Raw genomic sequence first — 13,395 nt, forward strand, 5'->3', positions numbered from 1 at the left:
CCATCTCTGTGAGGTCACATGATATAACATACAGGATAGTTGGCAGCTACGGTATGCCTGTTCTCCATCTCTGTGACGTCACATGGTATAACATACAGGATAGGTGGCAGCTACGGTATGCCCGTTCTCCATCTCTGTGACATCACATGGTATAACATACAGGATAGGTGGCAGCTACGGTATGCCTGTTCTCCATCTCTGTGACGTCACATGGTATAACATACAGGATAGTTGGCTGCTACGGTATGCCTGTTCTCCATCTCTGTGACGTCACATGGTATAACATACAGGATAGTTGGCTGCTACGGTATGCCTGTTCTCCATCTCTGTGACGTCACATGGTATAACATACAGAATAGTTGGCTGCTACGGTATGCCCATTCTCCATCTCTGTGACGTCACATGGTATAACATACAGGATAGTTGGCTGCTACAGTAAGCCCATTCTCCATGTCTGTGACGTCACATGGTATAACATACAGGATAGTTGGCTGCTACGGTATGCCTGTTCTCCATCTCTGTGACGTCACATGGTATAACATACAGAATAGTTGGCTGCTACGGTATGCCCATTCTCCATCTCTGTGACGTCACATGGTATAACATACAGGATAGTTGGCTGCTACAGTAAGCCCATTCTCCATGTCTGTGACGTCACATGGTATAACATACAGGATAGGTGGCTGCTACGGTATGCCCGTTCTCCATCTCTGTGACGTCACATGGTATAACATACAGGATAGGTGGCAGCTACAGTATGCTGGTTCTCCATGTCTGTGACGTCACATGGTATAACATCCAGGATGGTTGGCAGCTACGGTATGCCCGTTCTCCATCTCTGTGACGTCACATGGTATAACATACAGAATAGTTGGCAGCTATGGTATGCCCGTTCTCCATCTCTGTGATGTCACATGGTATAACCTTTTACTGGAGCCTATTTTTTGGCATAGGTCTAACTAGGTCTTGTTTTCGGGGTAGGGCTTATTTATGGAGAAACAGGGTACCATCTCGAACAGGATGTTCCTGAGTGGTGGTGGGTTGTCCTGGTGCTCGGAGTCACACACAGTGATATTTCCTGGTGGCACGGCATTTGGCCCAGTCTTCTCACATCCTTCTCTTCGTCCGTCACTACCCTCCCAAGGCGTGCTCTGTTTAGGAGCCCAATCTAGGACCATACTCTGCTACACTGTACACAACATGAATTGGGTAAGCAAAGAATCAGTGACTAGTTTCATGCTGCCCGATACATTATTGTTCCTTTGTCAAACAACTGGGCTCCAAGTCATCAGGGCAGCCCCCCCCCCCCCCCCCTAGTCCTGATTGACAGATCCTTTTCTAGTTGTGTATGAGAAGAAGGGCCAGGGACCGCCCTAGTGACTCGGTGCCCTGTTCCTGTTTGAAATTACACTCATGCCTAGTCCAAAACCGGACAGCAATTTAGAGTGAGGGTACTATTACATGGGCCGATGAACGCCTGATCAGTATTGCATCATTTACTGGGCCTATTACACGGCCCAATAATCGTTTAGCAAGGGCTGCATGGACATTGTTAGCAACGTCCGTGCAAGCCTTGCCCAAATAGTTAATACATTACCTGTCCATGCTCCCGGTCTTCTCCTGCATGCGTCCTGGTCCCACAGCTTCAGAGCCTCAGCCAGTCACCAACCGAGACCGCGTGCAGGTGAAGACTGGCAATGTGGATAGGTAACGTATTTATTAACCGTTTGTTCAATCGTCTGCGACCGATGAATTTAGGTCCTTACCTAAAGAAACGATCAGCTAGTGATCGTTGTCATCGGCTGATCATTGTCTCTATTACACGGAGCGATAATCGGCCAAATCAGGCCGATTCAGCAGATTATCACTCTGTATAATAGGGCCCTAAAATAAGTCCATGATCTTGTCTAGTCCATGATCTTGTCTAGTCTAGTCCATGTTCCTGAGAGAGCTTATCCATCCCAGCTTGAGGAGTCCTCACAGAAAGCTCCTGTAGGTCCGGCTCATCGGCGGCCATCGTCCCCTTCTCCATCATGTCCGCCAGCACTTTCCTAATCTTCCTGGCGGTGAGTGAACGTGACGCTTTTATGATGCATGGCATTGCATTGTATTCAAGATGAAAATTTCGAGGAAATTAAATAATGCATAGAGAAAATGGAGGAATATTGACAGGGCATTAACGGGTTCACGATCTCAGCGCATACTTTAAATGCCAAACGGCGCTCGGCTTATGGCATTTTATGTGTAATCGATAAGAGAAAGGCAATGATGCTTTTATGAGGAACTCTGAGCGGTCACATCATTTCCTTTGCAGCTGCATTTGCTCGTGATGTTAACATAAAAAAAAATAAATTTAGAAACCGTCAGTGAAAGAGTTAAATGGCTTATTGGTGAGGCTGGCTGGTACATGGTCGCTGCTCCTCATTCGGACAGAAGACTTTAGCGGTGTCTGGCAGCTGAAGGGTTCATTAAATTAACATCAGGTCTTTTAGTGGATGGGCTTCAGAGGCAGTCGCCATGGCAACAGCTTTATTAAACAGCTGCCCTAACGACGCGGGGACACGGCTGGATGGGTGGGGGGGGGAGCGAAAGTAAGAAAGACGCCCAGACTGTGAAAGTCATTGCTGTCCTTTGAAGACGGGACCCCGACCGAGGTGGAGCGACTGCGGCGTCCTTCTGACAAATTCTGCACAGCTTTTATGTGTAAGAATCAGACTCGCGGGCTGCGACTCTCGTCTTTGAACAGGGATGAGCCAGTTGTTGGCTGACGTTGACCTTGTGTTGATGACCTTGGCGTTCTGACGGGGTTCTTTTTTTTTAAGAGGTTTTCAGAGTGTTTGTTTTTTGGGTTAGAACATTGAATTATCCAATTTGCTGAGAGTCGTCGTCACGTGCGGCCGTCCCGTTTAGCAGAGGATTACATAAGACGTGAGGATCTTCTATCGCTTCCTTCTTGGCTGCATCGTCCGTCGTTTCTTTTTTCTCTGTTGATGACAGAGTAATGTTCCCACTGTGTTGGCCGATCTCTCCAGCCGTTTTCCCTCTTTCGTTCTGTATTCAGGACCCTCTGTGTGCCGGGTGCCAGAAGGCAACGGGAAATGATTACTACCCACTTATTGTAACGGTTATTATTATTAGCAGAGATAATGGGCATTTCTCCGGCGGAGGGCAGAGTTTAATCGGCTTCATTCTGCACCGTGTAAAACCTCGGTGGAAAGTCGTAAAGAATCCAGGCCAGGGTGCAGTGAAAACAAGAGCCATAAATATAGAAAATCTCCTATGTGCTCAGGCTTCCTATAGAAGGTGCACAGAAGTTATTCTACCATTGGGTCCTTGAGTCGAAAGGAACGGCATTGGACCCATGGTGAAGTTCTCCTTGGCTCTTCTCTCTCCTTGGCTCTTCTCTCTCCTTGGCTCTTCTCTCTCTGCGGGATGCACCACTGTTTCTCATAGCCAGATTAAATCCATAATCCATTTTTCTTTGGGCGTACAGAACAGAAACAGCTTTATTAGAATATAATGGGCAATTTAGAAGACATCTTTTTTTGCTCATTACAGAGTTTTCCTTCTGACAAGCCTTCATTAATAAATCTCTGTGATTTCCCTACATTACTTCTCTGAACTTACTTGTATGTGTCTATGACTTAAGGTCATGTTAAGTAACAGTGACATTGGTGGTACGTGCAAGCCATATTCCCAACAATAAGAGCATTTCCCTCGCCTTGTGTTGTTTGCCTTTGGCTTCCAGCTTCGGGTCCTAATACACAGGCCGGCTAGCGATGTCCATGCAGCCCTTACCTCTCCGCGCTCCCAGTCTGACGCTGCAGCCGCCGGGCCCAGGAAGCTGCGGAGCACAGGAGAGAAGACCGGGAGCGGGGAGACCACACCTAAACCAATGATCGGCTGATCATTGTCATTGGCTGATCGTTGTCTCTATTACAGTAGACTATAGTCACAACCTTCCCGATTAGCATAGGATCTCTGCTGATCTAAAAGATCAGATCGTGACGGGTACACTTTAAACTACATGGGGAAGGAGCAGAAAAGTATACTTAGCGGAGCAGTCTTCTATATGTCTTCAATATTGCAGCTCAGCCAGTCAGCAGCTGAGGGGGGATCGCAGCCACTGATTGGATGAGCATGTCAAAGGTTATTGATCGCAGCAGGTCTGCTGATATAGACAGGAAGAGAGAGCGTCAGCAGCGCCATCCACTCTCTGACCACTCCGACCTCATAGACTATAATAAGGCTGGGCAGTGGATCACACGGCAGCCACACTCTCCCCAGCTGCATCTCCTGATCACAGCAGTGAGACCCAATGTGATCAATAAGTTTTGACATGTCTGATGAGATACAACAGGGGTCCAACAGCACCAGGTATGAAAATCCGATAAGCTGTACAGGCAATAGATGCATGACCAGAGAGTCTCCAACCGCAGTCAGAGGCCAAAGCACATGTAATGCAAAGTAATTTTATATTATTATAAGTCATATTAAGTTCAGTGGATTTTATTCATCAAGCAACGTTTCGACCCAGCAGGGTCTTTGTCAAGCCTAACAGGCTCTCATGTATTTTGCTTGATGGATAAATTCACTGAACTACACGCTACTGGATGCTGGTAGGTTAGTTTGCTTTACATGCCGGACTCTGGGACGGCCGGACTCTGGACAGGCCGGACTCTGGGCCGGCCGGACTCTGGACAGGCCGGACTCTGGGCCGGCCGGACTCTGGACAGGCCGGGCTCTGGGCCTGCCGGGCTCTGGACAGGCCGGACTCTGGACAGGCCGGACTCTGGGCCTGCCGGGCTCTGGGCCTGCCGGGCTCTGGGCCTGCCGGACTCTGCACAGGCCGGACTCTGGACAGGCCGCGCTCTGGACCTGCCGGACTCTGCACAGGCCGGACACTGGACAGGCCGCCCTCTGGACCTGCCGGACTCTGGACAGGCCGGACTCTGGACATGCCATGACTTTTTAAGCTGGGCATACAGATAGCTGTCCACTTCTTTCATACACTTGCTGAATATGTATGTTCCCAAATGGGGAGAGGAGAGTACTCCTCCGCTAGACACCTTTGGTAGTAGAATATCTTCTCTGAGAACAAACAGGATTGGGAATCTCCAAATCCAGCTCCCCTTCTCTGCTATTGGGAGGCCCCATACACAGAGAGTGTTCTGTATGTTCGTCTGACATTAAACCAATGTGTCCGGCCACGGCCAGCATTACATCGAGCAGCCAGGACTATAATCCCAGCGACTTTGGTGTAGAAATGTTTCCATCTAATTCAAATCAAATCTGACATTTAAAGGTGTACAAATAAACTGGTTTCATCAACTATTTAAAAATCAGGAGATGATTTCTATGGGGACTTGCTGCTGCTCTGGACAGTTCCTGACATGGACAGAGGTGGCAGCAGAGAACACTGTGTCAGACTAAAAAGAATACACCGCTTCCTGCAGGACATACAGCAGCTTATATGTACCGGAACACTTTTTTTAAAATAGGCGTAAATTACTAATCTATAAAACCTTCTTTTTGCCGGAGTGCCCCTTTAAATCCATGTCTTGGTCTCCAGTGATTGCAGATTATGTATTTTTAGGACCAAACAAACAAAAAGTGATAAAATTTCCATAAATATTTAGGCGTAAGGATGAGGCATACATATCATGGCGCTTCCATTGCTCTATAGGAGGACGGATTCGTGTTTGCTGTAAGCTGCTGCATCCTGACTGGATTCGTGACATGTCGGCACATTTAATGCTTGGACTGGCTGCTTATGTAGTGGAAGCCGCTCTCATTACATAGAGGCTTTTATCCTGCATTCTGCCTATATTAACCCTGTCTGCACTTGAGGCCTTGCTGTTTTCTGGCTCTGATTGGGGCCACATCTCGCAGGGTCACAGCAGCCTGGCTTTCCTGGCCCCCGGCTTTCCTGGCCCCCGGCTTTCCTGGCCCCCGGCTTTCTTGGCCCCCGGCTTTCCTGGCCCCCAGCTTTCTTGGCCCCTGGATTTCCTGGCCCCCGGCTTTCTTGGCCCCCGGCTTTCTTGGCCCCTGGCTTTCTTGGTCCCGGGCTTTCTTGGCCCCGGGCTTTCTTGGCCCCCGGCTTTCTTGGCCCCCGGCTTTCATGTCCCCCGGCTTTCCTGTCCCCCGGCTTTCCTGTCCCCCGGCTTTCCTGTCCCCCGGCTTTCCTGTCCCCCGGCTTTCCTGGCCCTTGGCTTTCTTGGCCAGCATGTGACAGTATCCGTATCCGCTGGGCTACTCTGAGCCTTTGGTTCGGTCGGTTGCCCTAATCTGTTTGTAGACACATGCCAGCCGGGTCCTCTGACTCCCCATGTCTCCCAGTATGATACCGTGTCACTATGAAATGGCTATTCAAAAATGCAAATCCCGCCACGTGCAGCAGCAGGCAGCCTGCAATCTGCCTCCCCTCCCCCTCCATAGCTTCTGCCCTAACCACAGCCTTCATATTGCCGACTAAATCTCATCCTCCTAGTGCCGAACATATGGTATGATACATAAGACACACGAAAGGAATAACATACACAAACATCACCCTCATGTGATAGAAATGACTGTATCAAGGTCACTGGATGGTGAGCAGCGTAATAGGAAATTCATGTAGGGGAAAGACATAGCTGGGAGGCTGCGGTCATGTGAGCGGATAACACAATGGAAGCTGACATCTCCTCTCCCCACCCCTGTAATGTGCAGCACTAAATATCCCTCCCAGGACAGCAGCGTATCCTAGACACGTCCCACCCGGCCGGGTACAGAGGACAGTGTACATATGTAGTGTATTCACAGGGGAATATGTAGCATTGGTTGTATCTGTAGTGGACTGTGTAGGTTGTTGTGTACTGTGCACATGAGACCGGCTTCACGCTGCATTTTTGTAGTCCATATAACGTATACGTTTTATGCATTTGTGGATGTAATTGTTTCTTCTTTTTTTAGCGTGCAGAAATACGTGTTTGACCATGTTTTGGACTACAAAAACTCAGTGTAAACCCGGCCTAATGTACAAAAAGTCAGACCCAGGGTGATGAATTTGTGTGAGGCCAGGTTCACTCTGCGTTTTTGCAAAATTTTTTTTTTATCTGTTTTATGCAAAAAAAGCAAAGAAACAAAAAAAAAACTGATGAAAAAAGGGATGTACCTGTGTGCATAAGTTTTGATCCATTTTACCATTGACTAGAACTATAAAAAAAAGGATCAAAATGCCTGTTTTTTTTACCATGTTTTGTGTATGCTAAAAAAAGATATTTTGGTCCGATTTTTTTCTTTCTTTTTTTTTTTTTTCTATAATGGAAGTCAATGGAAAAACGGATCAGAACGGAGGCACACAAATGCATGTTTTTTCATCCGCAGCCTAAATCCAAGTCGTACTTAGACCTTTCACATACTCAGAGCTCGTGACGATATGTGCACAAAATGTAAAAAGTAGCAAAGTTTAATTGAAGCTTGCCTATAAGAGCAGCTGTAGATGCTGACCAAGCATTTCTCATGTGGCAGATGGACCACAAAGAAAACGTCACAAAATTTTGAGCAAACTGCTGACTTTTTCACACAAAAATGTCAAAAATGTTGATAAATTCCCCCCATAGTCTGTGTGATAGATGTGCAGATGGTGGTGGAAGGAAGGCGCCCCGTCTGTCAGCATCCCCCCATCTCTCTGGAAGGATGGCCAGCAGTGATTGGTGAGGAGCTGCTGACTGACTCTGCTCCCGGGCTGGCAGCACCCACTCTGCTCACTACACTGCAGACAGCCATACAAATACTGATGGTTTTTTTTTTTTTTTGTTTTTTTTTTGCACTGAATAGTTATATTTCTCCAATGCAGCCAGTGCGGAAAACAACATAAAAACAGCTAAGGCTGGGTCCGGTCCACGCTGCTTTTTTGCAGTTTATGCAGTTAATGTATGTGTTATGGGGGGGGGGGGAAGCTGCAAAATGGATGCCAGTGTGTGCAATCCATTTGGATCTGTTTTTCCATTGACTTCCATTATAAAAAAAAAAAAAAAAAAAAAAAAATGCAGTAAAGTACATCACTGGGACACGTGTAAGTGTAGCCTAAAGATTTACAAAGCATGAAAACAGGCTGCGCGGCTGTATCAGTACAGTACTGCGGAGGTTTAATCTGATTCGGAGCTCCCGGCATCATGATGATAGGTGATGCCGAGAGGTCGGTGAATTCAGTCTGTAGCACATCTATATATACGGACTGTAATCACAGAACGTGTGAATGCCCCCTAATGTATGAAGATGTCTCAGGTTTCATGAGGAATACGTCGGGTCAGGCTCTAGTGTCATAACCAATGTTTTCATGAATATAATACATTGTCTACATGGAATTGTGTCATTTTTATATAACTATAAGTTAGTGACCAGTAAAAATCAGAAATTACAATATATATTTAAAAAAACCGTTCTCTCTATTAATGTGCACCCTGTTGTGTTTTTTCCCAGATTCGGGCAGATGGTCCCCCATACGGCGGCATCCAGTATGAAGTGGTCCATGCGATGAGAGATGGAAGTCCAATCCTTAGGGACATGGCATTCTCCACAGACAGCAAATACCTTTACGTCATGTCAGAAAGACAGGTAAGAAACTGATCCGCCTGAATGGATGATTTGTCATGATTAGTAAGGCGGCATTCACATGTCCGCTGTACACCATCAGCGCGGCCGTGTCAGTACAGCAACGCAAACATTTGAACAGTTTTGGAGCTCCCAGCACCTGTTCTTTTTAACTATTTGTACTTGTTTGGTCGTGACCGATGTCGGCCAAGAACGTTTTTTAGACAAATGGTAGTTGTTGTTTTTTTGGTTGTTTTTTTACCATGGAAGATTTTTGCAACTATGTCCTTGATGTGCCAGTTTGGTGTTATCGTTGTTTTTTTTTTTTTTTTTTTTTATAAATCTGGCTGCTATCTGCCACAAGCAGTATCACACTTGTCCATGGTTTTTGTCTGGCTCTGGCGGATGTGTTACTGTGATAGATGAAAGCAGCCATGTTTTTCTAATCCTATACAACTCCATAGTGTAATGTTAATGGCCAGGTTAAGCGTCCTTTTACATGGTCTGACACGGGGCCCCTGCAACGACGCAAACAAGCGCCAATCAGCAAGATCTGCCCTCATTTACAGTACCTTTATGTGGCACAACAAATCGAGCAGCCAGGCTTCAAGAATGATCCTTGAATAGTTTGTGCAGGCATGAAAACCTACAGTCAAATATATATACAGTATATTCGTGCTGTCAGTTTTCAGATCACACAGCAGTGCATACTTACCATCAGCGCTTCTTGTCATCCTGCATCCTGCTGTCTGGCTCTCCCGTCCGGTATTTTCAGGCCACCCACCTATCGATTATTCTGGAGGAGGCAGCAGCCTGAAGGTACAGCAGCGACCGGAGGACAGGAGAGCTGGAGAAGATGATGCCGGATTGCACAGCAGCGCACTAGGTAAGTATACACTGCTTGTAATCTAGAAACTGTCAACATGAATATATGGATACCCGCACTGTCAGCTTGCCTTTTACATTGGCCGCATATCCCTTGTTTACATAGGAAAATGTGTGGCGGGTATTGATAAGTTTTGAAGCACGTCCAAAAGATACAGTCAGCCGAGCATCAGGCATTATCTATCCATGCTGTGTATATGCAGTTAACTGTCAATCAGCAGCCGGGGGGAGGGGGTGTGGCACAGATCCTATTCTCCTGCATACTAGGAGAACGGCGGAACAGAATGATGTAATACACTGATCTGTTCAGCATTTCTGTCACCAGTTTATGCTGCATAAACCTAGTGACAGATTCCCTTTAAGTAGAGTCAAGCTTTTCCAGTAAATGCAGAATGTCATAAATGTATCTGGCAATCAGTGACCTGGTGGATACCAGAAATGTTTAGTCGGTGCAGCTGAAGGAACAGGTTCCTCATTGTGATGTGTTCCAGACTTCCTGCAGCACATCCTGATGGTTCCTGTACATTGTTATCCTGAGTGTTACTGCCGCACCTGACGTTACCCGTCCTCTGTCATTCAGTAAAGTGGTAGAACGCCGTATAATTATGCCGAGACTCATCGATATTGCTACAGGCTTCTATCTGTATTCTCCAACCAGAAGGATTCTAGTAACAGAATCTCCTGATGTTCAGCCGAGAAGGGGATAGAAGAATGAATAGATGTAGGTCGGCGTAATTTGTCCAAATCGCATTTTCCAAGGTGTCGGCTTGAGCCACCTCATATCCGAGAGACGGAAGCCTTTTCTCCACACCTCGTAATTGTTTGTGTCGGGTTTATGATAATTCGGAATTAAAGTGAGAGATGTTTAATCCTTTCTTCTGCTCGCTGCGGGAGGCATTAATGCACATTTTTCTCTTGCAAATTGACTTCTCCATGTAAAGATTAGAGCGGCCCGGGTTTGTTCTGTTTGGATGGCAGCCTTGTAGAATTCAGATTTCATGCAAATTTAGGGAAGCGATTTAGTCTGCTGGCAGCCGGATAGTGAAAGACCAGTGCAGCTAAGCGGCCACTTGGGAAGGAACCTGCCGCCGTCCACAGGGAGCCATTACAGAAGGTCAGATGATGGAGAGGTTACACCAGAGTGCTACTACTACCTGCCACACATACAACCCAACACACGAGACAGGACCATCTGTCAGAAATCCCCACTCCGATATTACAAACCATTGGGATAACATAATGACTAGAGATGAGCGAACCTGGAGCATGCTGGAGTCCATCCGAACCCGAACTTTCGGCATTTGATTAGCGGTGGCTGCTGAACTTGGATAAAGCCCTAAGGGTGGTATTACACGGAGCGATTATCGTTTGAAAAATCGTTAAATCGTTTGGATTTGAATGATAATCATATGTGTAATAGCAGGCAACGATTAAACGACCAACGAGAAATCGTTGATCGTTTAATAGAATCCGGACCTATTTTTATCGTTTGATTGTTCGCTTATCGTTCGCTCATCGTTCGCATATTGTTCGGTGGAATAAGAATTCACAGCTGAAACGTACGCAATAGCGACGTCAAAACGACCGCAAGAACGATCATAAATAACGATCATGGTTTCTTGTACTTGGACGAACGATTTCGGGTTGTTTGCCTTAGCGGTCGTTTAAGATCGTTTATCGTTAATTGTTAGTCGTCGGAAAATTGCTTGGTGTACTAGTACCCTAAGGCTATGTGGAAAACATGGATATTGTCATTGGCTGTATCCATGTTTTCCAGACAACCTTAGAGCTTTATCCAACTTCAGCAGCCCCCGCTAATCTAATGCCGAACGATCGGGTTCGGATGGACTCCAGTATGCTCCAGGTTCGCTCATCTCTAATAATGATGCCTTTATTGTGTTTGTAGAAATTATTTGTTTGTATTAAAGGGGAACTCTGGCAAAAAAAACCCTGTAAATTGTTCTCAAGTCAACTGGTCTTAGAAAGTTATACAGATTTGTAAATTACTTCTACTTAAAATTATCCAGTCTTCCAGTACTTATCAGCTGATGTATGTCCTGCAGGAAGTGGTGTATTCTTTCCAGTCTGACACAGTGCTCCCTGCTGCCCCCTCTGTCCATGTCAGGAACTGTCCAGAGCAGGAGAGGTTTTTTTAAGGGGATTTCTTACTGCTCTCGACAGTTCCTGACATGGACAGAGGTGGCAGCAGAGAGCATTGTGTCAGACTAAAAAGAATACACCACTTCCTGTCGGACACACAGCAGCTGATAAGTACTGGATGACTTGTGATTTTTAATAGAAGTAAATTTTGAATCTATATAACTTTCTGACACCAGTTGAAAGATAAAAGAAAACTTCCACCTGAGTGAATGTCATAGGCCCCAATGCAAAAATGTATGACAGGGACCCCTACTAGCCATTTGGCTGTTGAGGCTTTGGGCCCCCATAGACACCAGGGCCTGGGTACAAATACTACCTCTGCCCCCCCCCCCCCCCCCCCCCTGTATCTGAACCCCATCAGCCTCCAGGGATTCAATCTGTCTCAAGAAAACGTAGCTTTGCTTCTGATCCTCGCTGCTCCTTCTCTCGGTCATACATGAAACTTCATGTACGGTTCCGTATAGACCACTAGATACACTGTATACTGATGAAGGTTTCCTATCTTTTAAACATGGACGTATTGGTTTGCTTTGATGCTTTTGTCACTTGTATAGACCGTAATGGTGGACGCTTATAGTTCCTCTGACCTGGAGACTAATCTGTATAGAAGCACAGGCTGAGTGCCGAGCCTTGGCTGAATCATTTGCCATAGTGCAAGCTTGTGGCTTTGTTTCTATCGGGAACAAATGAGATTGTGTGTAATGGTGGCAGCTTTTCCTTCTCTTTTCCTGCACCTGCACTATGAGAATAGAAGGGACCATTATATACAAAGACTTTTTATTACCCAGTATAGTAGTCATGTCATGAACTAAACATTTATGATCCCTATGCGATGCTAAATAACAAGAACCCACCTTCCCGTTTCATTATGTCCTACTGTGTCCTTAAATAAGATCAGCTTCCCAGATCTGGCGTTTGCTCTGAATGAGACGTGTAACAATCCGGGGGTCTGTGCTAGTGGTGGAGGTAATTAGCCCGGCTACTAGAACCCACCAGCACAATTCTTAATCACCACTAATTGTTCCCCCCCCCCGTCCACCAACCCAAAAAGGAACCTTCTGCCTAATTGCCGACCACTCTGTTAATGGGCGCTGCTCTTTATCTGACAGCCACTTAATTAGGTCAATGGCTTTCTTCTACAGTCAGTGTAATTATCCCACCTGGGCCCCGTCTTCACCTACAGTATAGACGCCACACTGAACTAACCAAATTATTAAGAGTTTAAAAAACACCCCATCAAACTTGTACAATGATAGTATGGTAACCACAGCCTGGTCTTCTCCTGATAGTATGGTAACCATAGCCTGGCTTTCTCCTTATAGTATTAAAACCACAGCCTGGTCTTCTCCTTATAGTATGGTAACCATAGCCTGGTCTTCTCCTGATAGTATAATAACCATAGCCTGGTCTTCTCCTGATAGTATGGTAACCATAGCCTGGTCTTCTCCTGATAGTATGGTAACCATAGCCTGGTCTTCTCCTGATAGTATGGTAACCATAGCCTGGTCTTCTCCTGATAGTATGGTAACCATAGCCTGGTCTTCTCCTCATAGTATGGTAACCATAACCTGGTCTTCTCCTGATAGTATGGTAACCATAGCCTGGTCTTCTCCTGATAGTATAATAACCATAGCCTGGTCTTCTCCTGATAGTATAATAACCATAGCCTGGTCTTCTCCTGATAGTATGGTAACCATAGCCTGGTCTTCTCCTGATAGTATGGTAACCATAGCCTGGTCTTCTCCTTATAGTATGGTAACCATAGCCTGGTCTTCT

At 46.1% G+C, this 13,395-nt stretch overlaps 1 protein-coding gene across 4 annotated transcripts in view; it reads left to right on the forward strand.

The window, feature by feature from the left end:
- The window catches only part of PLXNA2 (plexin A2), a 279,919-nt gene that overhangs the window by 133,911 nt on the left and 132,613 nt on the right, over positions 1 to 13,395 (forward strand). For all 4 annotated transcript variants that reach the window (XM_069945090.1, XM_069945091.1, XM_069945092.1 and 1 more), the window contains one exon: positions 8,464 to 8,598. In XM_069945090.1, the coding sequence (XP_069801191.1) occupies positions 8,464 to 8,598 (135 nt within the window). The remainder of the gene's footprint in view (positions 1 to 8,463; positions 8,599 to 13,395) is intronic.

This window comes from Dendropsophus ebraccatus, chromosome 11, assembly GCF_027789765.1.
Source record: "Dendropsophus ebraccatus isolate aDenEbr1 chromosome 11, aDenEbr1.pat, whole genome shotgun sequence".
Taxonomy (NCBI): domain Eukaryota; kingdom Metazoa; phylum Chordata; class Amphibia; order Anura; family Hylidae; genus Dendropsophus; species Dendropsophus ebraccatus.